General features: G+C 46.2%; 1 protein-coding gene across 1 annotated transcript in view; it reads right to left on the bottom strand.

The window, feature by feature from the left end:
* Nucleotides 1-24,795, bottom strand: part of rad51 (RAD51 recombinase) — a 165,519-nt gene extending 140,724 nt beyond the window's left edge. The window contains exons 1-2 of the mRNA XM_072486302.1: nucleotides 24,618-24,795; nucleotides 5,025-5,127 (exon numbers count right to left, since the gene is read on the bottom strand). Coding sequence (XP_072342403.1) covers nucleotides 5,025-5,105 — 81 coding nt within the window. The 5' untranslated portion in view covers nucleotides 5,106-5,127; nucleotides 24,618-24,795. The remainder of the gene's footprint in view (nucleotides 1-5,024; nucleotides 5,128-24,617) is intronic.
* Nucleotides 24,796-25,440: the final 645 nt, after the last annotated feature.

The raw sequence follows: 25,440 nt of genomic DNA, 5'->3' as shown, positions 1-25,440 counted from the left end.
TTCGGGGTACAAATTGAATATGGGGAAGAGTGAGTTGTTTGTGGTGCATCCGGGGGAGCAGAGCAGGGGAATAGATGACTTACCGCTGAGGAAGGTGACAAGAGATTTCCGGTACTTAGGGATTCAGATAGCCAGGAGTTGGGGAACCTTACTTAGGCTTAATTTAACAAGATTGGTGGAACAGATGGAGGAGTATTTTAAGAGATGGGACATGGTGCCCCTGTCACTGGTGGGTAGGGTGCAGGCGGTCAAAATGGTAATCCTCCCGAGATTCCTTTTTGTGTTTCAGTGCCTTCCGGTGATGGTCACGAAGGCTTTTTTCAAGAGAATTGAGAAAAGTGTCATGAGTTTTGTGTGGGCCGGGAAGACCCCGAGAGTGAGGAGGGGGTTCTTGCAGCGTAGCAGGGATAGGGGGGGCTGGCACTACCGAGCCTAAGTGAATACTACTGGGCCGCCAATATCTCAATGGTGTGTAAGTAGATGGGAGAAGGGGAGGGAGCGGCGTGGAAGAGATTGGAGATGGTGTCCTGCAAAGGAACCAGCCTACAAGCAATGGTGACGGCACCGTTGCCGTTCTCCCCAAAGAAATACACCACAAGTCCAGTGGTGGTGGCAACACTAAAAATTTGGGGGCAGTGGAGATGACATAGGGGAAGGACGGGAGCCTCGATGCGGTCTCCGATAAGAAATAACCATAGGTTTGTCCCGGGGAGAATGGATGGGGGATTTGGAGCATGGCAGAGAGCTGGGGTTGTGCAACTTAGAGATCTGTTCGTAGACGGGACGTTTGCGAGTCTGGGAGCGCTGACGGAAAAATATGGGTTGCCCCAAGGGAATGAATTTCGATACATGCAACTGAGGGCTTTTGCGAGGCAGCAGGTGAGGGAATTCCCGCAGCTCCCGATGCAGGAGATTCAAGATAGAATGATCTCAGGGACATGGGTGGGGGATGGTAGGGTGTCGGATATATACAGGGAAATGAGGGACGAGGGGGAGATCATGGTGGATGAGCTGAAGGGGAAATGGGAAGAAGAGCTGGGGGAAGAGATTGAGGAGGGGCTGTGGGCTGATTCCCTACGTAGGGTAAACTCGTCGTCCTCGTGCGCCAGGCTAAGCCTGATACAATTCAAGGTTTTACACAGGACGCATATGACCGGAGCAAGGCTCAGTAAATTTTTCGGGGTAGAGGATAGGTGTGGGAGATGCTCGAGAAGCCCAGCAAACCACACCCACATGTTTTGGTCATGTCCGGCACTGCAGGGGTTCTGGGTGGGGGTGGCAACGGTGCTTTCAAAGGTGGTGGGGGTCCGGGTCGAGCCAGGCTGGGGGTTGGCTATATTCGGGGTTGCAGAAGAGCCGGGAGTGCAGGAGGCGAAAGAGGCTGATATCTTGGCCTTTGCGTCCCTAGTAGCCCGGCGAAGGATATTGCTTATGTGGAAAGAAGCCAAACCCCCGGGCGTGGAGACCTGGATAAATGACATGGCAGGGTTTATAAAACTAGAACGGATAAAGTTCGCACTAAGGGGTTCGGCTCAAGGGTTCACCAGGCGGTGGCAACCGTTCATTTACTACCTCGCAGAACGATAAAGGAAATGGGAAGGTAACAGCAGCAACATAAGGGGGGGGGGGGGGGAAAGAGAGCTCGGGCGGGTCCTCAGGGGTGTTTTTGTAGATATTTGTATTAGGCTATGTATATTGGATTGTTTGATTTTATTTTTGGAGTTATTATTTTTGATATGGCAGTTGCCATTTAGTTTATATATATATTATTTATTTATTAAAAACGGCCACTGTTATTTATACTGTTTTATTGTTGTAAAAAGGAAAACCTTTGTATTGTTTTGTTTGGCCAAAAAATTTGAATAAAATATATATATATTTTTTTAAAAAGTACGTCAAATGACAACCTAGAATAGGGAACAGATGGCCATCGTGGGGTGGGGGTGATGGTAGTCAGGGAAAAACAGATCGATGGATGAAAATAAATTGATAGAAATAAAGGCGGCGTGACAGTGGAGGAGAGAGTTCAGAATGTGAAGTTGTATTAAGTCCGGAAAACTGTTACGTACCTAAACAGAAGATGAGGTGCTGTTCCTCCAGGTTGTGTTGGGTTTCAGTGGAATATTGCAGCAGGCCAAGGATGGACATGTGATAGAAACCTACTTTTCTTACAGGTAATAAAAGTTGAAGGGAAGAAATGATTTAGTGACATTATACTATAAAAAATCATATATTAGCCATGACAGCAGAGAATGCTGAAAGCATGGGAAAAGATCGGATAAGGAAATCAGTTTTCAAACTGACTACCCACGTTGCAGAATAGACTCATTATTATCATTACTGGGCAAACATCCCAGTTCTAGAAAACATGGTGGAAACAGGTGGGTCGATCACACCATATTATGGAAACATAAGAAAAATTCTCCCATGCCACATTATCTCTTAAAACTTGATAGACAGACATTTTGGTCAATTAGATGAATTATAATTATTTTAACCCAATCACAGTCAGAAAGGGGACAGAGCCTCAAAAGATTATGATTCCCTTAAGAGACCAGGAGAAAACCTTTGCTCGCTCTCTCTGAATTCATCTTTAGCCTAACCTTTGAAACCTATTCTTTACTTTGCAAACTGCTATTTCCTTTCGTTTCATTTTTGTATTGTGCATTTTGATCTGAAGAAATTACCACAAACTGAATTGTATTTTGAATTCAACTCTACCATCTGTATTTGCGTTGGACAAACAGCTTTCTAGATTCTGTATTCGCATAAAATTTGACTTGATCAGTAGACTTTAAAACTGACATAAATAAAGCTATTCTTGACTTCACCCAAGAAGCTCAGTCTTAGAGTTCTGTAGATTAGTATATAGTGCGGCGACACATAAATATATTAACAAAGTACAGATCCATCAATTGGAATAGTCAGCAAACGGTAGAGGGGAGAATTGACGGAGTCGGACGAACAGAGGAAGAACGGAGTGGCCCGAAGGCAGGCCGTGCCGGAGGGGCCCCCAAATAACAGTGTGGCCCGAAGGCAGAATTGCAGACCGAATGACCGAAAGACTTCAATCCGAAAATCGGCTAGGCTGAAGTAAGACATCAATTTTGCCTCAATTAGTCTCAAGCCACAACGGATCGCGGAACTTCCCCTACCGAGAAAAGAACACGAGAAGAAAAGGCTGAAATATTGAGGTTGCAAGTACTTTAGTCAGTTATTTATTGGAGGAGTTAAAAGGGATGACAGTACAAAGTCCCCACTGCTTCTAAGATGTTCGGAAGAGTTATGGGGGACAATAGTCCTAAAAAAGCCCCCATTGCTTCCAAGGGTGCTGCAGAGCTTTCCTTGGTCTCGAGGGGCAGCCGAGCTCCACCAGTTATGTCGACTGAAAATTGTTCAGAGATCTCAAATCTCCTTCTGTCATGGCTAATATATGATTTTTAATAGTATAATGTCACTAAATCATTTCTTCCCTTAAACTTTTATTAGCTACAAGAAAAGTAGGTTTCAATCAACATGTGGACATGAGAGCAGGGTGATGAGTTGAAAAGGCAAGTAACAGGAAGGTCCATGTCCTGCTTGCGGATGTTCAACAAAGCGGATGTTCAACAAAGCGGTCACTCAGTCTTCATTTAGTCTCTCCAATGCAAAGTAGACCGCATTGGGAGCAGCGATTGCAATAGACCAGATTGAAGGAGGTGCACATGAAGCGCTGCTTCACCTGAAAACAGTGTTCAGGCTCTTGGATGGTGAGTGGACAGGAGGTAAAAGGGACTGACTGGCGTTGCACCTTCTGCGATTGCTTGGGAAGGTGCCGTGGAAGAGGATGAGGTGTTGGGGGCGATGAGAGGAGTGGACCAGAATATCCCGGAGAGAACAGTCCCTGAGGAATGCTGACAGGGAGGCGGGGATGTGTTTGGTGGTGGCATCATGCCGGAGCTGGCAGAGGATGATCATTTGAATGCAGAGGCTGGTGGGGTGAAAAATTAGGACAAGGAGGACCCTATTATGGTTCTGGGAGGGAGAGGAAGAGGTGAGAGCACTGGTGTGGGAGATGGGTCAGACACGGTCGAGAGCCCTGTCAACCACAGTGGCTGCCAAACCCTGAAGAAGCAAGACATGTCATTTTGGAAAGTGACAACATTGGAACAGATACGACGGAGGTGAAGAAACTGGGAGAATGGGATGGAGTCCTTACAAGATGTGGGGTGTGAAGAGCAGTAGTCGAGGTAGCTGTAGGAGTCGGTGGGTTTGTAATGGATACTAGTTGACAATCTGTTCCCAGAAATGGAGATAGAGAGGTGAAGGAAGGGAAGGGTTGTAGATGGATCATGTGAAGGTGATAGAGTGGTGGAAATGGGAAGTGATATTGATCATTTTTTCCAAGTCCAAATGGGAACATGAACCAGCACCGACAGTCATTGATAAACTCATAAAAGAATTGTGGGAGGGGCCGGAGTAGGACTGGAACGTATCCCATAAAGAGACAGGCAAAACCAGGCCCCTTACAGATATCCAAAGCCACATCTTTGGTTTGGAGGAAGAGGGGGTTGGGTGGTTTGAGTGAATTTCCCTAATCCAAAATACAAGCAATTCAAACCTTTGTAACACAGCTTAAGATGCTCTCTTAAAAACATAGAGGCAAATTGCAGTTTTAAACTGCACTGCTGGATGCTTTGCTAAGTGGATAGTTATAGGAAGAAAATTTTTAATTTAATTTTTTTTTCCCAATTAAGGGGCAATTTAGCGCAGCCAATCCACCTACCCTGCACATCTTTGGGTTGTTGGGGTGTAGTAAAAATATTTAATTGACCCATCTTTACACTTGACCAAAATCCTAATGAGAATACTGACTGAAGAATTGGAGCAGATCAATCTCAAGGCAGAGCCATGAGCAAAATACACAAACACACCCTAACAATTAGAGAACGATAAGCAAAATACAGCTGATGTTCATGAGTTAGAAGAAAATCGGATCACATTTAAGCTCCTTCAACAATAAAGTTTTTTTTTGTAACACTTACCTCCAAACGAGATATAGCTTGTGGGCCAAAACTTTCCTCTTCAACTGCAGCATTCTGCTCAGTTCTTACTTGCATTGCCATTTTGGAACTTCAAGTACAGAAACTGAAATTTAAATACAATTATAACTGACAATTAATTTTAGGGAAAGTACCAACATTTCAGCAGTTTTGTCACATTGTTGCTACAAACCATGCCCTGCACCAAACCAACAGTTGTTCTTAAATTCAAAACAGATTGCTCCAAGAAAAGACAGTTATGGGAAACAATTGCAAATAAAATATATTAACATAGATATACACAAAACAAATCATATGCTTCGAAGTTCATTAGGAATTGCACAGTAATATGAAATAAGGTACCCGGGAGGAATCAAAATTTCAAGAAGTTCACTGGAAAGTCAAAATGAGAATGTGGAAATGATAAATATGTGGAAACATTCATTATTCCCTGTAACTCGTCATTAACCAAATAGTGTGCAGCTTGAAATACATGCTGTATACGCTCCTTTAAGACTTCAACATTACAAAACATACATTCTAGATAAGTTTAACAGGGATTAATGAACCTCTGACTCGGTTATAATTACAGAGTTTATAGGATTATGATGTTTTGGGATTTTGTTTTTAAATTTAAAGTAAAATAACGAGGTCATGCGACCTGTTCTTAAGTGTGCCTGACAGTGACCCTGGGTAATTGTACTGTTAGAGATCAAAGGAAGTCTGATGGCAGCAGTGTATGTGTTAATAGTGGAGATTGAGGATCTCCAAAGTCCCAGAAAATTGCAGAGAATGTTGGGTACTAAACAGTTGTCCAGTTAGGTCCAACATGAAAAGACAGTTGGGCTTTCAAGGATAGTTAATTAACATCTCTACCTAGATACACGACCCAAGTGATTCACCTTGCCATGGTGAAGGATGAGGAGGAAACTATTGCAAATACCAAGGTTACAGGGGTTCCGAGAATATCACAGAACATCACATAGTGTTTTGAGTCTGCCTGGATCCAGAAAAGAGGGAGCAGCTGGAGGCCAAAAAGCTCTCTATGATTTGTTGTGTAAGAATGCAGGTGCAGTTCACGCTTGGATTGAGTAGACCAAATTTGTGGGGAATTAAAATTAGGCTAGAAGTGGCTTGGACGAGAGGGAAGGTCTCTGGGATAAGAAAACCTCATGGGAATGACAGTTCTAAGATTGCAAGTTACCAGGCAGAGGAACGAACAGGAATAAATTGGAGGGAGCAGAAATTACTTTGGATTGATTCTGGGAAAACTGAATTCTATCTGAAGGACAGTTTAAAGTATATCTGTGAAGTGCATTGTTTTGGTTGCACTAAGAATGGGGGGGGGGGGGGGGGCATTCCACTTTGCTTTTTCAATACAAGTTACCTACAAAGATAGTGTTTAGTTATTATTGATTTTTGTTATGTGTTACAGGAAACATCTTAAAATCTGAAATTCTTTCAACTATTAACTGGCAGTTTGAATTTATTTTACAAAGTTACTAACACTACAGGGATTGTAACAATTCTCATATTGAGGGTCATTGGAATGATCTAACAATTGAAAAACTGGAAATGTTCTTATTCAAGAAGGACAACAGAGACTCAGCTGCAATTACAAATGTTATTCTTAAGCTTGGTTATCACGAAATTAATAGAATCAGCCATTGAAAGCAGACTAAAGAACAACCACATGAAAATACACTCCACAATAAGTTATTTGGCTCATCTCTGCCTGCTCTGCCATTGTCTGCAATGGTGTCTCTTTGTCTCTTATTATTTAATTCAAATTTCTAACCCTCTTTCTCAAATATATCTTTTGAAAAGTTTGAATTTAATCAGATGAATTCGGAATTTAAGATTAAGACTTCTTGTTCCTAGATTCATCTACAAGATAAAAAAGTGTCATTCTTAGCTACTTCACCAATTATTCATAGCTGTCCAAAACCCAAAGCTATGGTAACTTGATGGGGCCTGTGTAAACAACCAGGAGACAAACGTACATATATTTCAAATACAGCTTTTATGTAGCTCCTATATAATAGAAAAATCATTCATGGGTGGTGTTGATGGTGGTGGTTGTAGCAGTGTTTAAATCTTCCCCCATTGCTTTTGAGAACTATATATATCCTTTTGAGGAAAACTACCCCTAGGATAAACAAAATACATAATAATTCATTCTACAGCATATTCCATGTTAATGGCCAAGTAGTACCATTCTCCCATCAAATTAAGCACATTGTGGGTTTAAGGGGTGGCACAGTGGTTAGCACTGCTGCCTCACAGCTCCAGGGTCCCAGGTTCAATTCCAGCCTCGGGTGACTGTCTGTGTGGAGTTTGCACTTTCTCCCAGTGTCTGCGTGGGTTTCCTCTGGGTGCTCCGGTTTCCTCCCAGTCCAAAGATGTGCAGGTTAAGTGGATTGGCCGTGCTAAATTGCCTCTTAGTGTCCAAAAGGTTAGGTGGGGTTACTGGGTGTGGGCTCAGGTAGAGTGCTCTTTCCAAGGGCCGGTGCCAACTCGATGGGCCAAATGACCTTCTTCTGCATTGTAAATTCTATGATTCAGAGCCACATTCAAGAAACTTGAGCGTGTCACCTAACCAGGGTTTTTCAAATTGTGGGTCGCAACCCACGGGTGGGTCAAGGGCGGGTGTAGGGATGGTCGTGGAGCAATCGGTCACGGCATTCGTGATCGCAGAAGCGTCCAACAGCCACCACCAGCTTTTAAGAATGTTGGCCGCAACTGCCCTTTAAATGCGAACAATGGAGTTTTCCTGCCAGAAGCAGCGGCAGAGAGCAGGTCACATGCCTGACACATACACGGATGTCACACACCCTGTATGTGCGTGCTTTGGCCGCAAAATCACAGAGGAGAGATTCCTCCATTTTGTAGCTGCCAGCAAACAAGCAACAAGACTGTGAAGAACTGAAGATGGATTGTTTTATAATAAGAGAAGGCCAGAGACACAAAGAGACCAGCATCTCACAACTGAATCTGCTGCACAGTGGAGTCCACGGCAGGACAAAGCTGTGCTGGTGAACTGTATACTGAGCGAACAACCTATTAAAAAACTGAACTCGGGAAGAAAGCAGTATAAAGATGATTTCTTGAGGTATGGCTTTGTTAATTATACCAATGCAAACCCTCAAAACTTCAAAGGCATTTGAAGATTAAGCATGGTGAGTTTGAGGACAAAGCTCTTAATATTTTTTCAAAGGATGCACGAGAACTTAAATCATCAGCTGGAAGTCCTTAGCAGAAATGTAACTGTTATGGGTCCGGGTTTACAGAACCCCAAAGTGTTTCATGGAGTTCAACCGACCCACAACTTGTAATAGATTGTGGTGTGGGAAGCACACGGCGTACTCTCCAGGTGTGATACAGCAGAAATGGACAAATGGCTTTTAAAACAAAACAATGTTTATTCTATGAACTCAAGTTAACCCTTTTAAAACAAACATTGAATATCTTAACACCCATTACTTCAAAGATAACCCCAAAAGACAACACTAAATAATCCTTCATACTGTTCCTTTAAACATCCAAAAGACTTCAAACCTTCAAAAATAGGAGCATATTGGGTTCCATTCAATATGTTTATACTCTTTGGATTGCAAAAATCAACAGACCAGCTGTGTTTCTTCCTGGAGCTCACAGCAAAACACAAACACTCACAGCTGCTCTCTCAAGCTGAAACTCAAAAAACAGAAGTGAGCTCAGCTCCCCCCACCCTCTGACATTAATTCAGTAATGTGATCAGCTCCATTTCTTATAGGTACATTGCTTAAACATCCATTTCTTAAAGGTACTCTCACATGACAGTAACATTGAATGACAAAGCAATTGAGATCGTGAGGACTAAGCAGGCTCACCTGTCGCAATAAAGAGAAGCAAAAATGGTGGGCCATAAAGGTCGGCCGACGTAGGTCACGAAGGGCAGCCGGTTGGTAAAAGTGGGTCCCGGGAAATAAAGTTTGAAAAACACTGATCAAAATTAACACCCGAGGGCAGTACTGAAGGTGTGCTTCATTGTAACAAATGTCGTCTTTCAGTTATTAAATTAAAGGCCGACTGGCACTCTTGGGTGGAACGAAAGTTCCAATTATACCATTCACAAAGTAGGGGTGTTTCCTTGAATTCAGAATTCCCAAACTCTGAACAGTTCTCCGTAGAACTGTCCATCCATCTACCTCTTCGTCCAAGCTTTTGGCCATCTGACCTAATATCGTCATTCGTGACTGTTTTATATTTTACTTTATAACATTCTGTGATGGGCCTCGAGATATTTTATTACATCAAATATGCCATATAAATAAAAGTTGTTGTTGTAAACAATATTACGAAAACAGGTTTTTTAGTCTTCTAACTCATGGTTGCTTTTTCGTAACAAATCGACTAGTGATTTCACCTCAAAAAGGACTTCAATTGCCGTGTATGCAGAGACATCCTGAGTTTGTGAAAGGTACTATGTAAATAGATATATTTTCTTCCTTAGATATAGGACAAATAAATCACACAGTAAATTTTAGGTTAGGAGTTCAAATATCACCTGCAGAACAGTTCCACCCAGCTCACAATGTGCTATGTCAAATCTCCCAGATACTTTTTCAGATACTAATGTATTTAAACTTTACACCATAGTAGCATCCCCTAACGTTAACAGAGAGTTATTTGTCACACTCTGGAATGACAGGAAACGTGAAAGGCACGGTGGAGCAGTGGTTAGCACTGCTGCCTCACAGCACTGTGGACCCGGGTTCGATCCCGGCTCTGGGTCACAGTCCTTGTGAAGTTTGCATATTCTCCCAGTGTCTGCGTGAGTCTCACCCCAACAACCCAAAGGTGTGCAGGTAGGTGAATAGGCCATGCTAAATTGCCCCTTAATTGGGAAAAAATGAATTGAGCACTTTAAATTTATTTAGAAAAAAGAAGTGACAGGAAACAGGAGCTGTTTGTGGAGAGACATGGCATTGGGTGAACAGTGCTAAAAGCCAGGCTTTGGGTGGGAGTTGTGAGGGGTGTTAATGAAATTATATTAGGAAGGAGGAGAGGTTGAGAGTTCCTAAGAGGATGATGGTCCGTTGGAGCTCAGAGAGGCACATTTCCTCTGCCATTTCGTCAAAAGCAATCACCAATGTTATGGGCCAGGGTTTCAAGAACACCAAAGTGTATCATGGAGTTCACCTGACCCACAACTTTTAATAGATTTTGGTTATGTGGAGCACAAGGGCCCACTCTACAGGTGTGATGCAACAGAGAGCTAAAGTACTTTTAAAACAAAACAATGTTTATTCTATGAATCCAGTTAACATTTTATAAACACACAGTAAACATCTTAGCAACTCAAATAATTCCCCCCAAAGAATACAGTACTCTATAAGTAACCCATAATCTTTCCTAACAACATCCATAAGACAAATACCCTCTTTAACACAGACATCAGGTTTAAATTCTCTACTGAGAGCAGTTAGCACCTTTAAATTAGTAAGTGATCTGAAGGCCTTCTTTTCATACAGAGGGGTCAAAATTACACCTTGTTTGGCTGGATGCAGCTCCAACTCCGAAAACAAAACTAAACACACACTGTAGCTGCCAGCTCAAAAACGAAAGTAAAGCAGACTGACAGCCCAGCTCCACCCACACTCTAACATCACTGCAGCTATTTGATAAACACCCATTTCTTAAAGGTACTCTCGCATGACACCAATAACTTGCATTTATAGAGCACCTGTAACTTTGTAAATAAAACCAAGGGATTCAACAAGAACATAATCAACAACGACAGGAGAGATCAGGAAAAAACAACAAAACTATTGACCATTGTAAAAGCTGATGTGGGGGGGGGGGGTTATGAATGAAGCCCATGGAGGATTTGAAAACAAGGATGTGGACTTTAAAACAGGCCAACACCTGGGGGGTGGCGGGGTTTGTGTATGTAGACGAGCAAGCACAGGAGTGATGAACGAACAGGTCATGGACTCTTTTTCAATGTTTAAACCAGAATGGGTCACAGAGCGATTGGTCACAGAGCGTTTGCGATCGCGGGAGACGCGCCCAACAGCCACCGTTTTTTAAGAATGCCGGCCGCAACCAGCTATAAAGTTGAGAATGCCAGCCTTGGGGTGGCATGTGGCGCAGTAGTTAGCACTGAGAACCCGGGTTCAAATCCCGGCCCTGGGTCACTGTCCGTGTGGAGTTTACACATTCTCCCAGTGTCTGCGTGGGTTTCACCCCCACAACCCAAAGATGTGCTGGTTGCCCCTTAATTGGAAAAGAAAGAAAAAAAAAAAGAATGCCAGCCTCAACGGGCTTTTAAATGTGAATGATGCAGTCGTCCCACCAGAAGCGGCAACAGAGAGCAGGTCACACACTCGGCTCGTACACTGACGTCGCGTGCCCTCTACGTCCTGATTTTGCCTCAAAATCAGAGAGATTCCTCCATTTTCTAGCTGCAAGCAAACAACAGGAATGTGAAGAACTAAAGATGGATAGTTTTGCTATAAGGAAGAGAGGCCAGAGACCCTAACAGGCCAGGATCTAACAACTGAATCTGGAGAGAGCAGCTCAGGAGAGTCCAGGGCAGGACAAAGCAGTGCTAGTGGGAACTGTACACAGAGCTCCAGGGTCTCTGGTGAACAGCCTACTTAGAAGAAATTAAAGTTGTGAACAAAGCTGTATAAAGATGATTATTTGAGGCATGGCTGTTAATTGTGCCAATGCAAAACAGGATGCAAAGTCCACGTGTGTTTTATGCAGGAAAGTACTGGCAAATGAGAGTTGGATGCTAACTAGTCTTACCTTGCAGACATCTTTTCAATTCTAAACGAACTGAACCTCAAATTGAAAGGGAAGGATGATGATTGTTTTTCAGCACTGTAAAGATGCTTTCCAAAAGGTATTGAAAGTTTGCAAGTGCAAGAACAAAGCCAAAACTACTACATGCTCCCGACGCTTGGGTCTCAACCCCACAACCCAAAAATGTGCAGAGCAGGATTAGTCACGCTAAAATTGCCCCTTAATTGGATTTTTTTTTTTAATGTTCGCCCCGTTGCTATGACACATCGAAGAAAACAGTGTTAGTAAGGGAACGGTCAATAGACTGGCAAGCCTTATTCAATTGCATCTGGCTGCGTGAGATGGCTGCGCTGAGGTTTCCATAGAAGTTTCAGGTTTTGAAAGAGAAGAGATAGGTGAAAAATCCTTTTGAGTTTGAGACCCTAGAGTCAATTATTAACTTACAGCTGGCTGCAAATAAAGAGACTGAACTTCTGCACCTCACTTCTGACAGCACATTAAAAACACACAAGTCCATGTGCTGTCAGCATTCTGGAGTAGTGTCTCCAAGAAGTATCCAGTGCTGAGTAAAACAAGCATTTTGTTGCTATTACCCTTCACAACGACCTACATGTGCGAGGTTGGATTTTCCGTCCTCACAAAGATGAAGATAGCACAAAGGAACCGGCTGAATTCTGCACCTGATATGCACATTGAGAGTTCGTGAGGACCAAGCATGCTCATCTGTTGCATTAAAGGCAAGCAAAAATGGTGTGTTGCAAAGGTCGGCCGGCATGGGTCCCAAAGGTCAGCCGGTTGGTAAAAGTGGATTCTGGGAAAAAAAGTTTCAAAAACACTGGTTTAATCCAATGCTGATATCAGGATGCCACTTGTGATGCCTTAAGAAGTGAGGATCAATATAGTGGATCAGATTAAGTGCAGGGCTTTGGACCAAGAAATTGGTGTACAACGTGGTGTACAATTGGTGCACTTGATCCATGCCCACAAAACTGACAAAACACATTACTTTCTACCCCAGTGTATTTACATAATTTTTTGCCAAATGTGGCTAATACCAAGTGTCAAGTTGTCAAATCTGATAATACCGTTTTAAATGAAAATAACAAATTGGGGCGTCACGGTGGCACAGTGGCTATCACTGCTGCCTCACAGCACCAGAGACCCGGGTTCAATTGCAGCCTTGGGTGACTGTGTGGAGTTTGCATGCTCTCCCCGTGTCTGCATAGGTTTCCTCCAGGTGCTCGGATTTCCTCCCACAGTCCAAAAATGTGCAGGTTAGGTGGATTGGCCATGATAAATAGCCCCTTAGTGTCCAAAGATGTGCAGGTTAGGTAACGGAAATAGGGCAAGGGAGTGGGCCTAGGTAGAGTGCACTTTCAGACGGTTGGTGCATACTCAATAGGCTGAATGGCCTTCTTTGGCACTGTAGAGATTCCATGTAAGTATATAAAATACTGTTAAGTCCACCATCCCCATGTATGTGTTCATCGCTGTCCTTTGATCCCTCTGTGGAGGACTGCAGTCGAACACCGCACCTTAACAGATATCTTCAGATCCACTTTGACCACAGGCGAGATTCCAGAGGACTGGAGGATAGCCAATGTTATTTCCTTGTTTAAGAAAGGAAGCAGGGATAATCCAGCAAATTATAGGTGGGCGAGCCTGACATAAGTGGTGGGGAAGCTTTTGGAAAAGATCCTGAGGGACAGGATATATATGCACATTTGGAGGAAAATGGACTAGTTAGTGACAGGCAGCATGGTTTTGTACGGGGAACCAACTTGATTAAGTTTTTTGAAGAGGTGACAAAGAAAATTGATGAGGGAAGGGTTGGGGATGTAGTTTATATGGAGTTTAGTAAGGCGTTTGACAAGATCCCACATGGCAGACTGGTACAAAAACTAAAATCACATGGAATACGGGGTGCGCTGGCTAGATGGATACAGAACTAGCTTGTTTACACAGTAGCGGTGGAAGGGTGTATTTCTGAATGGAGATTTGCAACTAGTTGGGTTCTGCAGGGATCAGTGCTGGGACCTCTGTTGTTTGTAGTGTATATATAAATGATCTGGAAGAAAATGTGGGTGGTCTGATTAATAAGTTTGCAGATGACACGAAGATTGGCGGAGTTGCTGATAGTGTCGAGGATTGTCAGAGGATACAACAGGATAGATAGATTGGAGACTTGGGCACAGAAATGGCAGATAGATTTAATCCGGACAAATGCGAGGTGATGCATTTGGGAGGATCAAATTTAGGTATGAAAATGAAAATGGTATGAATTATAATGTAAATGGCTGAACCCTTCAGAACATTAACAAACAAAGGGATCTGGGCGTTCAGGTCCAAAGTTCCCTAAATGTGGCAATACAAGTAGCCAATGTGATTAAGAAGGCATATGGCATGCTTGCCTTCATCAGCCAGGGCACTGAGTACAGGAGTTCGGAAATCACATTGCAGCTATATAAAACCTTGGTTCGGCCACATTTGGAGTATTGCATGCAGTTCTGGTCACCACATTATCAGAAGGATGTAAGACTAGGAGCAGAAGTAGGCCATCTGGCCCTTCGAGCCTGCTCTGCCATTCAATGTGATCCTGGCTGATCTTTTGTGGACTCAGCTCCACTTTCCCGCCCAAACACGATAACCCTTTATTCTTCAAACAACTATCTATCTTCATCTTGAAAACATTTAATGAAGGAGCCTAAACTGCTTCACTGGGCAGGGAATTCCATAGATTCGCAACCCTTTGGGTGAAGAAGTTCCTCCTAAGCTCAGTCCTAAATCTACTTCCCCTTATTTTGAGGCTAGGCCCCCTAGTTCTGTTTTCACCGGCCAGTGGAAACAACCTCCCCGCATCTATCCTATCTATTCCCTTCATAATTTTATATGTTTCTATAAGATCCCCCCCCCCGCAACCTTCTAAATTCCAACCAATCTACTCAACCTCTCCTCGTAATCCAACCCCATCAACTCTGGGATTAACCTAGTGAATCTCCTCTGCATACCCTCCAGCGCCAGTACGTCCTTTCTCAGGTAAGGAGACCAATATTGAACACAATACTCCAGATGTGGCCTCACTAACACCTTATACAGTTGCAGCAGAATCTCCCTAGTCTTAAAACTCCATCCCTCCAGCAATGAAGGACAAAACTCCATTTGCCTTCTTAATCACCTGTTGCACCGCAAACCAACATTTTGCGACTCATGCACTAGGGCACCCAGATCCCTCTGCACAGCGGCATGTTTTAATATTTGATCATTTGAAAAATAATCCCTTTTGCTGTTATTCCGACCAAAATGGATAACCTCACATTTGTCAACATTGTATTCCAACTGCCAGACTCTAGCCCATTCACTTAAACTATCCAAGTCCCTCTGCAGACTTCCAGTATCCTATGCACTTTTTGCTTTACCACTCATCTTCGTGTCGTCTGCAAACTTGGACACATTGCTCTTGGTCCCCAACTCCAAATCATCGATGCAAATTGTGAACAATTATGGGCCCAACACGGATCTCTGAGGGACACCACTAGCTACTGATTGCCAACCAGAGAAACACCCATTAATCCCCACTCTTTGCTTTCTATTAATTAAACAATCCTCTATCCATGCTACTACTTTCCCCTTAATGCCATGCATCTTTATCTTATGCAGCAACCTTTTGTGTGGCACCTTGTCAAAGGCTTTCTGGAAATCCAGATATACCGCATCCATTGGCTCCCCGTTGTCTACCGCACTGGTAATGTCCTCAACAAATTCCACTAAATTAGTTAGGCACGACCTGCCCTTAATGAACCCATGCTGCGTCTGTCCAATGGGACAATTTCCATCCAGATGCCTCGCTATTTCTTCCTTGATGATAGATTCCAGCATCTTCCCTACCGAAATGAAGCTAACTGACCTATAATTACCCGCTTTCTGCCAAACTCCTTTTTTAAACAGTGGTGTCACGTTTGCTAATTTCCAATCTGCCGAGAGCACCCCAGTCTGGTGAATTTTGTAAATTATCACCAGTGCATTTGCAATTTCCCTAGCCATCTCTTTTAGTACCCTGAGATACATTCCATCAGGGCCAGGAGACTGGTCTACCTTTAGCCCCATTAGCTCACCCATCACTACCTCCTTAGTGATAACAATCATCTCAAGGTCCTCACCCGTCATAGCCTCATTTCCATCAGTCACTGGCATGTTATTTGTGTCTTCCACTGCGAAGACCGACCCAAAAAACCTGTTCAGTTCCTCAGCCATTTCCTCATCTCCCATTATTAAATCTCCCTTCTTATCCTCTAAAGGACCAATATTTACCTTAGCCACTCATTTTTGTTTTATATATTTGTAGAAACTTTACTATCTGATTTTATATTCGAGCAAGTTTACTCACATAATCTATCTTACTCTTCTTTATAGCTTTTTTAGTAGCTTTCTGTTGCCCCCTAAAGATTTCCCAATCCTCTAGTCTCCCACGAATCTTTGCCACTTGGTATGCTTTTTCCTTCAATTTGATACTCTCCTTTATTTCCTTAGATATCCACAGTCAAGTTTCCCTCTTTCTACCGTCCTTTCTTTTTCTTTGTATAAACGTTTGCGGAGCAGTGAAAAATCGCTTGGAAGGTTCTCCACTGTTCCTCAACTGTTTCACCATAAAGTCTTTGCTCCCAGTCTACCTTAGCTAGCTCTTCTCTCATCCCATTGTAATCTCCTTTGTTTAAGCACAAAACACTAGTGTTTGATTTTACCTTCTCACCTTCCATCTGTACTTTAAATTCCACCATATTATGATCGCTCCTTCCGAGAGGATCCCTTACTATGAGATCATTAATCAATCCTGTCTCATTACACAGGACCAGATCTAGGACCGCTTGTTCGCTTGTAGGTTCCATTACATACTGTTCTAGGAAACTATCGCGGATACATTCTATATCCTCCTCAAGGCTGCCTTGACCGACCTGGTTAAACCAATCGACATGTAGATTAAAATCCCCCGTGATAATTGCTGTACTATTCCTACATGCATCAGTTATTTCTTTGTTTATTGCCTGCCCCACCGTAATGTTATGATTTGGTGGCCTATGGACTACTCCTATCAGTGACTTTGTCACCTTACTGTTCCTTTTTTTTTAAAAATATATTTTATTAAAGTTTTCAAACACAATTTTTCCACCTTACAAATCAACAAAAAAGATAACACAATAACTAATAGATAACATTTTAATAAAATAGTGAACTAACAAAGTAACAAAAAATAGTGCTCCCCCCACCCCCACCCCAACCAGAACAAGACAGGTTGCCCCCCCCCCCTCCCCCCACTCTGGGCTGCTGACGATCTATTTTCCCTTAACGTTCCGCGAGATAGTCAAGGAACGGTTGCCACCGCCTGGAGAACCCCTGAACCGATCCTCTCAACGCAAACTTCATCCGTTCCAGTTTTATGAACCCTGCCATATTGTTTGTCCAGGCCTCCACGCCGGGGGGTTTCACTTCCTTCCATACGAGTAAGATCCTTCGCCGGGCTACCAGGGACTCAAAGGCCAGAATACCGGCCTCTTTCGCCTCCTGCACTCCCGGCTCATCCGCTACCCCAAATATAGCTAACCCCCAACCTGGCTTGACACGGACCTTCACCACCTTTGAAATCACTCTTGCCACTCCCCTCCAGTACTCATCCAGTGCCGGACACGACCAAAACATGTGTGTGGTTCGCCGGGCTTCCAAAGCATCTCCCGCACCTGTCCTCCACCCCGAAGAACCTGCTCAGCCTCGCTCCAGTCATGTGTCCTCGGTGTAGAACCTTGAATTGTATCAGGCTAAGCCTGGCACACGAGGAAGAGGAATTTACCCTACTTAGGGCACAAGCCCACAGACCCTCCTCAATCTCCTCCCCCAGCTCTTCTTTCCATTTTCCCTTCAGCTCCCCTACCAGCGCCTCCCCCTCGTCTCTCATCTCCTGATATATTTCGGACACTTTGCCCTCCCCGACCCATACCCCCAAAATCACTCTATCCTGGATCCCTTGTGTCGGGAGCAGCGGAAATTCCCTCACCTGTTGCCTCGTAAACGCCCTCACTTGCATGTATCTAAAGATATTCCCCGGGGGCAACTCATACTTTTCTTCCAGCGCTCCTAGGCTTGCAAACGTCCCGTCGATAAACAAGTCTCTCAATCTCCTAATTCCTGACCGATGCCAGCTCTGGAACCCTCCGTCCATCCTTCCTGGGACAAACCTATGGTTGTTCCTGATCGGGAACCACAACGAGGCACCCGTCACACCCCTGCCGCCTCTATTGCCCCCAGATCCTTAAGGTTGCCACTACTGGGTTTGTGGTATACCTTTTCGGGGAGAGCGGTAGCGGCGCCGTCACCAGCGCCTTTAGGCTCGTTCCTTTACAGGACGCCATCTCCAGCCTCTTCCACGCCGCCCCCTCTCCCTCCCTCATCCACTTGCGAACCATCGCCACATTGGCGGCCCAGTAATAATAGTCCAGATTCGGCAACGCCAGTCCCCCTCTATCCCTGCTGCGCTGCAGGAACCCCCTCCTTACCCTTGGGGTCTTCCCTGCCCACACGAAACTCATAAAACTGCTATCTATTTTCTTAAAAAAGACCTTAGTGATTCGAATGGGGAGACATTGAAACACAAAAAGAAACCTTGGGAGGACCATCATCTTGACCGCCTGCACTCTGCCCGCCAATGAGAGCGGCAGCATATCCCACCTCTTGAAATCCTCCTCCATCTGCTCCACCAGCCGCGTCAGATTGAGTTTGTGTAAAGTTTCCCAGCTCCTGGCTACCTGAATCCCCAAATATCGGAAGCTCCTTTCCGCTCTCCTTAACGGCAGGCCGTCTATCCCTCTTCCCTGATCCCCGGGGTGTACTACGAAAAGCTCACTCTTCCCCATATTAAGCCTATATCCCGAAAAATCTCCAAACTCGCTCAATATCTGCATAACCTGTCATCCCCTCCACAGGATCCACCACATACAGCAGTAGGTCATCTGTGCAGAGTGACACTCGGTGTTCCTCTCCCCCTCTAACCACCCCCCTCCATTTCCTAGAGTCTCTCAACGCTATGGCCAGTGGTTCAATTGCCAGCGCGAACAGTAATGGGGACAGAGGGCACCCCTGCCTTGTTCCCCTATGTAACCGAAAATACTCCGATCGCTGCCGATTTGTGACTACACTTGCCACTGGGGCCCCACAGAGGAGTTTAACCCAACTGACAAACCCCTCCCCGAACCCAAACCTCCTCAGCACCTCCCATAAATACTCCCACTCTACCCTATCAAATGCCTTCTCTGCATCCATCGCTGCCACTATCTCTGCCTCCCCCTCCGCTGGGGGCATCATTATCACCCCCAACAGCCGTCGCACGTAAACATTCAGTTGTCTCCCTTTTACAAACCCTGTCTGGTCTTCATGCACCACCCCGGGACACAATCCTCGATCCTCATCGCCAGCACTTTTGCCAGCAACTTGGCGTCTACATTCAGGAGCAAGATAGGCCTATATGACCCGCATTGCAGCGAATCTTTATCTCGCTTCAGGATTAATGATATCGTCGCCTCCGACATTGTCGAGGGTAGAGTCCCCCCTTCTCTGGCCTCGTTAAAGGTCCTTGCCACAGCGGGGCCAACAAGTCCACGTACTTCCTATAAAATTCCACCGGGAACCCGTCTGGTCCCGGGGCCTTCCCTGCCTGCATGTTCCCCAGCCCTTTAGTCACCTCGTCCATCCCGATTGGCGCCCCCAGACCTGCCACCTCCTGCTCCTCCACCTTCGGGAACCCTAGTTGGTCCAAAAACTGTTGCATCCCCCCTTTTCCCTCCAGGGGTTGGGACCTACATAGCCTCTCATAAAAGGTCTTAAACACCTCATTTACCTTCCCTGCACTCTGCACCGTAGTTCCCGTTTCATCCCTAACTCCCCCTATTTCCCTCGCCGCTATCCTCTTACGAAGCTGGTGGGCCAGCAGCCGACTCGCCTTTTCCCCATATTCGTATCTCATCCCCTGTGCCTCTGCCTTCCCTGTGGTCAGCAGGTCAAACTCCGTCTGAAGTCTTCGCCTCTCCCTATATAGTCCTTCGTCTGGGGCCTCCGCATATCTTTTATCCACACTCAAAATCTCTCCCACTAATCTCTCCCTTTCTTTGCCCTCTTTTTTCTCCTTGTAAGCCCTAATGGAGATCAACTCTCCCCTAACCACCGCCTTCAGCGCTTCCCATACTACCCCCACCTGGACCTCACCATCATCATTGGCCTCCAGGTACCTTTTAATACATCCCCGCACCCTTCCACAGACTCCCTCGTCCGCCAATAGTCCCACATCCAGTCGCCAGAGTGAGCGCTTTTCCTTCTCCTCTCCTAGTTCCAGATCCACCCAGTGCGGGGCATGATCTGAAACGGCAATGGCTTCCTTCCACCCTCGAAATCAGTGCCCTACTCAAAACAAAGAAATCTATCCGGGAGTAAACCTTATGAACATGGGAGAAAAAGGAAAACTCTTTGGCCAATGGCCTAGCAAATCTCCACGGATCCACTTCCCCCATGTGCTACTTTAAACCCCGAGCACCTTGGCCGCTGCCGGCCTTCTTCCGGTCCTGGATCTAGACCGATCTAACCCTGGATCCAGCACAGTATTGAAATCCCGCCCCCCCCCCCATTACCAGGCTTCCTACCTCCAGGTCCGGGATACGTCCCAACATCCACTTCATAAATCCCGCATCACCCCAGTTCGGGGCATATACATTTACCAGCACAACCTCCATTCCCTGCAATCTACCACTCACCATCACATATCTGCCATCGTTGTCCACTACTATATTCCTAGCCTCGAACGACACCCGTCTCCCCACCAATATAGCCACCCCTCTATTTTTTGCGTCCAACCCGGAGTGGAACACCTGCCCCACCCATCCTTTCCTTAACCTAACCTGATCCGCCACCTTCAGATGCGTCTCCTGAAGCATGACCACGTCTGCCTTCAGTCCTTTTAAGTGCGCGAACACTCGGGCCCCCCGCCGACTAGCCATCACCTGCTCTAGGCCAGTCCCCCAGGCGGCGCACTCCCGTCACGACCACCTCTTCCCTTGCCAGCTCCCTCTCGGTCCCAGCAGCAGCAACCCAGTTATCCCCCCTCCTCCCCCCCCCACCCCGCTAGATCCCCATCTAGCATGGTTACTCCCCCCATAATGCTTCCAAAAGTCAGCTGACTCCAACTGACCCCGGCTTCCCCCGCTCTCTCCTTGACCCCCCGTGTGTGGAACTCCCATCCTCCTTGCGCCTGTCTTCCCGCCATCATCACCCTAGCGTGGGAAAAAACCCACGCTTTCCTAGATCAGCCCCGCCCCCCTATGGCGCAGCTCCCCCTACAGCCCCATTCCCATTCCCCATCCCCCACCTATGTCCCTTTTTCCACCAGCGCCCACATTTCTGAGTGTCCCCCTGTCAAAGAAAAAAGGGATTCCTCTCTTCCCATCTATCGTCCCGATACGGTGAACCTCCCATTCCCCAATTTACATTTCTGTACATCAACATCGTCATCTCCCCCACAGCATCAGTCCCTCAGCTTGGGTCCAATTTCTCTTTTTGGATGAAGGTCCATGCCTCGTCCGACGTTTCAAAATAGTAGTGTCTATCTTGGTACGTGACCCACAGTCGCGCCGGCTGCAGCATCCCAAACTTTACTTTCTTCTTGTGAAGCGCCGCCTTGGCCCGATTAAAACTCGCTCTCCTTCTCGCCACCTCCGCGTTCCAGTCCTGATACACTCGTATCACCGCATTCTCCCACCTGCTACTCCGTACCTTCTTGGCCCAGGTCAAAACGGCCTCTCTGTCGGTGAAGCGGTGAAATCTCACCACTATCGCCCTTGGTGGCTCTCCAGCCTTGGGTCTCCTCGCAAGGACCTGGTGAGCCCCTTCCACCTCCAGGGGGCCCGGGGGGGGGGGCCTCAGCTCCCATTAGCAAATGAAGCATCATGCTCACATAAGCCCCAACGTCAGCTCCCTCCACTCCCTCGGGGAGACCCAGAATCCAGAGGTTCTTTCTCCTCGATCTGTTCTCCAGGACTTCGAGTCTTTCGATACACCTCTTGTGTAGCGCCTCGTGCCTCTCCATTTTTACCGCTAGGCCCAGAATCGCATCCTCGTTCTCAGCTGCCTTCTCCTTCATCCCACGGAGCTCTAGCGACTGGGCCTTTTGCGTTTCTTTTAGCCCTTCGATTACCAACAACATCGGCGCCAGCACCTCCTTCTTTAATTCCTCCACACACCGTCGAAGGAATTCCTGCTGATCCGGCCCCCATGTCGTCTGGTCTCCATCCGCCACCATCTTGCTTCTTCCTTCTCTTCTCTGCCGCTGCTCCAGAGGATCCTTCGCAATCTGGCCACTACCACCGCTCTTTTCCATACACACTAGGGGGGACTCCTTACTTCGTCACCCCACACTGGGTTTGGTCCGAAAAAATTTCCGTTGGGGCTCCCAAAAAGAGCCCAAAAGTCCGTTAGAGCGGAAGCTGCCGAAACGTGCGGCTTAGCAATGCATCGCCGCAACCGGAAGTTCACCTTACTATTCCTGATTTCCACCCAAATGGATTCAACCCTATCCTCCATAGCACCGATGTCATAGAATCATAGAATTTACAGTGCAGAAGGAGGCCATTCGGCCCATCGCGCGGCACCGGCTCTTGGAAAGAGCACCCTACCCAAGCCCACACCCCCACCCGATCGCCATAACCCAGTAACCCCACCCAACACTAAGGGCAATTTTGGACACTAAGGGCAATTTAGCATGGCCAATCCACCTAACCTGCACATCTTTGGACTGTGGGAGGAAACCGGAGCACCCGGAGGAAACCCACGCACACACGGGGAGAACGTGCAGACTCTGCACAGACAGTGACCCAAGCCGGGAATCGAACCTGGGACCCCTGGGCTGTGAAGCAATTGTGCGAACCACTATACTACCGTGCTGCCCAGAATCATCCCTCACTACTGCCCGGATGTCATCCTTAAATAACGCATCTACACCACCTCCCTTACCATTCACTCTGTCTTTCCGAATAGTTTGATAACCTTGCATATTTAACTCCCAGTCGTGATCATCCTTCAACCATGTTTCAGTAATGGTCACTAAATCATAGTCATTCACAATGATTTGCGCCATCAACTCATTTACCTTTTACCGAATACTACAAGCATTCAGTTAATGTACCCTTATGTTGGCTTTTATACCTCCGTTCTGAACCTTAACACCTCTATCAGTAACCTCTCCTAAGTTATTTTTCCTTTTAACTTTTCTTCTAATTTTCCTTATCGTTGAACCCATATCTTCATGTAATAAACTGCTGCTTCGCTTTCCATTCATGTTTTTACTTCCCATTTTATTCCTTTTCGTAATACTGGGCCTATTCACTGAACTCTGTACTGTGGCCCTTTTTGATTTTTGACTATCACTTCTCTTCCTTACACTTTTCCCCTTACTGCCTTTTGTTTCTGTTCCCGTTTTACTTCTCTCTGACTGCCTGCTTCGGTTCCCATCTTCCTGCCACATTAGTTTAAACCCTCCCTCTTCCAATGTGAAAGCTTTGGAGATAGTGCAAAGTGCAAAGAAGGTTCACCAGGATATTGCCTGATCTAGAGGGTGTTGGCGACAAGGAGGTCAAATAAACTAGGATTGTTTTCACTGGAAAGACAGAGGCTGAGGGGAGACCTGATAGAGGTCTACAAAATTATGGGAGGCATAGACAGGGTGGATAGTCAGAGGTTTTTTCCAAGGGTGGAAGTGTCAATTACAAGAGGGCACAGGTTCAAGGTGAGAGGGGGAAGTTTAAGGGCGATGTGCAGGGTAAGTTTTCCACACAGAGTGGTGGGTGCCTGGTACACGCTGCCAGACGATGTAATGGAAGCAGGCACATTAGCAACATTTAAGGGGCATCTGGATGGATACATGAATAGGGAGGAAATGGAGGGATGCGGACCGAGTACGAGCAGTTTTTCTTTTAGTTAGGGCATCATGATCGGCAGGCTTGTAACGCTGAAGGGTGTGTTCCTATGCTGTACTTTTCTTTTTAATAATCATTATTGTCACAAGTAGGCTTACATTAACACTGCAATGAAGTTACTGTGAAAAGCCCCTAGTCGCCACATTCCGGCACCTGTCTGGGTACACAATGGAGAATTCAGAATATCCAATTCAGATCACAGCACGTCTTTCGGGACTTGTGGGAGGAAACACCCGGAGGAAACCCACACAGACACAGGGAGAACGTGCAAACTTCACAGACAGTGACCCACACCGGGAATCGAACCTGGGGCCTACTGTGCTGCCATGCCACCCATTTTTCTTTGTCCTTAACAGAGATGGGTTTGTAGGACAGGTGAGAACCACATTCAGAGGCTATTCAACTACAATGGGCATCACAGCCAGCATTAAAAGTCAGACTATTGGTTGGATAAGGGCTTCTTGAAGTGCCTCTGGGCCAATTCTTCTCCTCCTCTACTTCCTCAGCCTCGAAAATCAATCGTAAGTCCTTTCCTACAAACTTGCATTAGTGAACTTAACACATGCCGGGAGATGGGCCTGCACTCGTGATGGACGAGGGGGGGAGCTGTTTCGTTATCGACTGTGGCCGGTTCGGAAAGTGCCTACCGGCCTGTCCGGGGGGCAAGTCCAGAAGGTAAGCAGAGAGTGAGGGGGCTTTCAATCCCCTTAACGCCAACAGGTTGGGTCGGACTAACCCCTCCATTACTACTGAATCCGCGCTCTGGGCTCCAGCCACCGCCTGAAATCACTCACTCCTTTACCTCAGAATACGAGGCTGGCGTCTGCCCTCCGCTTCCGCCAGGGTCTGTCCGTTAACGGGCCCTGACTCTCGCGCTGCCTCAGACGCTGCTGTTGACTATTCCATAAAGCGCGCCATTTCGCGGTGACGTCTGACGCAGGCGAGCGGTGCGCCAACCGTTTGCAGCGGCAGCGGAGGAAGAGGAGCGTGCGCGAGCCCTGCCCCACACAAGCACGCGCCCAGCGGGGGCAGTTGGTTCAAATTGAACGTGGACCAAAACATCCTGCTGGAGTGAGCAAATGACATGAATGGATCGCATAATGTGTTTTGGTGATGATGTTGCTTGAATTGAGGTGAACAGATTTTCGAAAGCAAAACCAGTTCGGAGTAATTTTTTTAATTTCTGCTTTCACAAGGGCTGGGCGGCGCTGACATTTATTGTCCGTCTCCCCCCCGCCCCCAGAACCAACCCACCCCATTGAGTATGAGTTTCAGCCTTGAGCTGCACCACCTGCCGCATATCTCCGCCACCAGAGAGGTCATGGTTGCTCAGAGTTGTTGCCGAAACCAGATCGGGGAGACCCGGGCAGAGCTCCTGCAGCACAAGTCCGGCGATGGGGGGGATTATTATTTTGCAACCGCATTGTTTCCATTGGCATGATTTAAAAGCTGTCCAAAAAGGAGGTATTTGAACAATTTTTGAGGAAATTGGCGGGACACCAGGAAAATCTGGGACTCTCCCAGAAAAAAACAGGACCTAAGGTCACCCTGGCTTCAATGGATCAGATCACCTGTTTTGATGATGTTGGTGCAACATAGGTGTCACATTTGATCCAAGATAGGCT

The sequence above is a fragment of the Scyliorhinus torazame genome, chromosome 2 (genome assembly GCF_047496885.1).
Source record: "Scyliorhinus torazame isolate Kashiwa2021f chromosome 2, sScyTor2.1, whole genome shotgun sequence".
NCBI lineage: Eukaryota > Metazoa > Chordata > Chondrichthyes > Carcharhiniformes > Scyliorhinidae > Scyliorhinus > Scyliorhinus torazame.
This window is presented reverse-complemented; position numbering and strand designations above follow the sequence as displayed.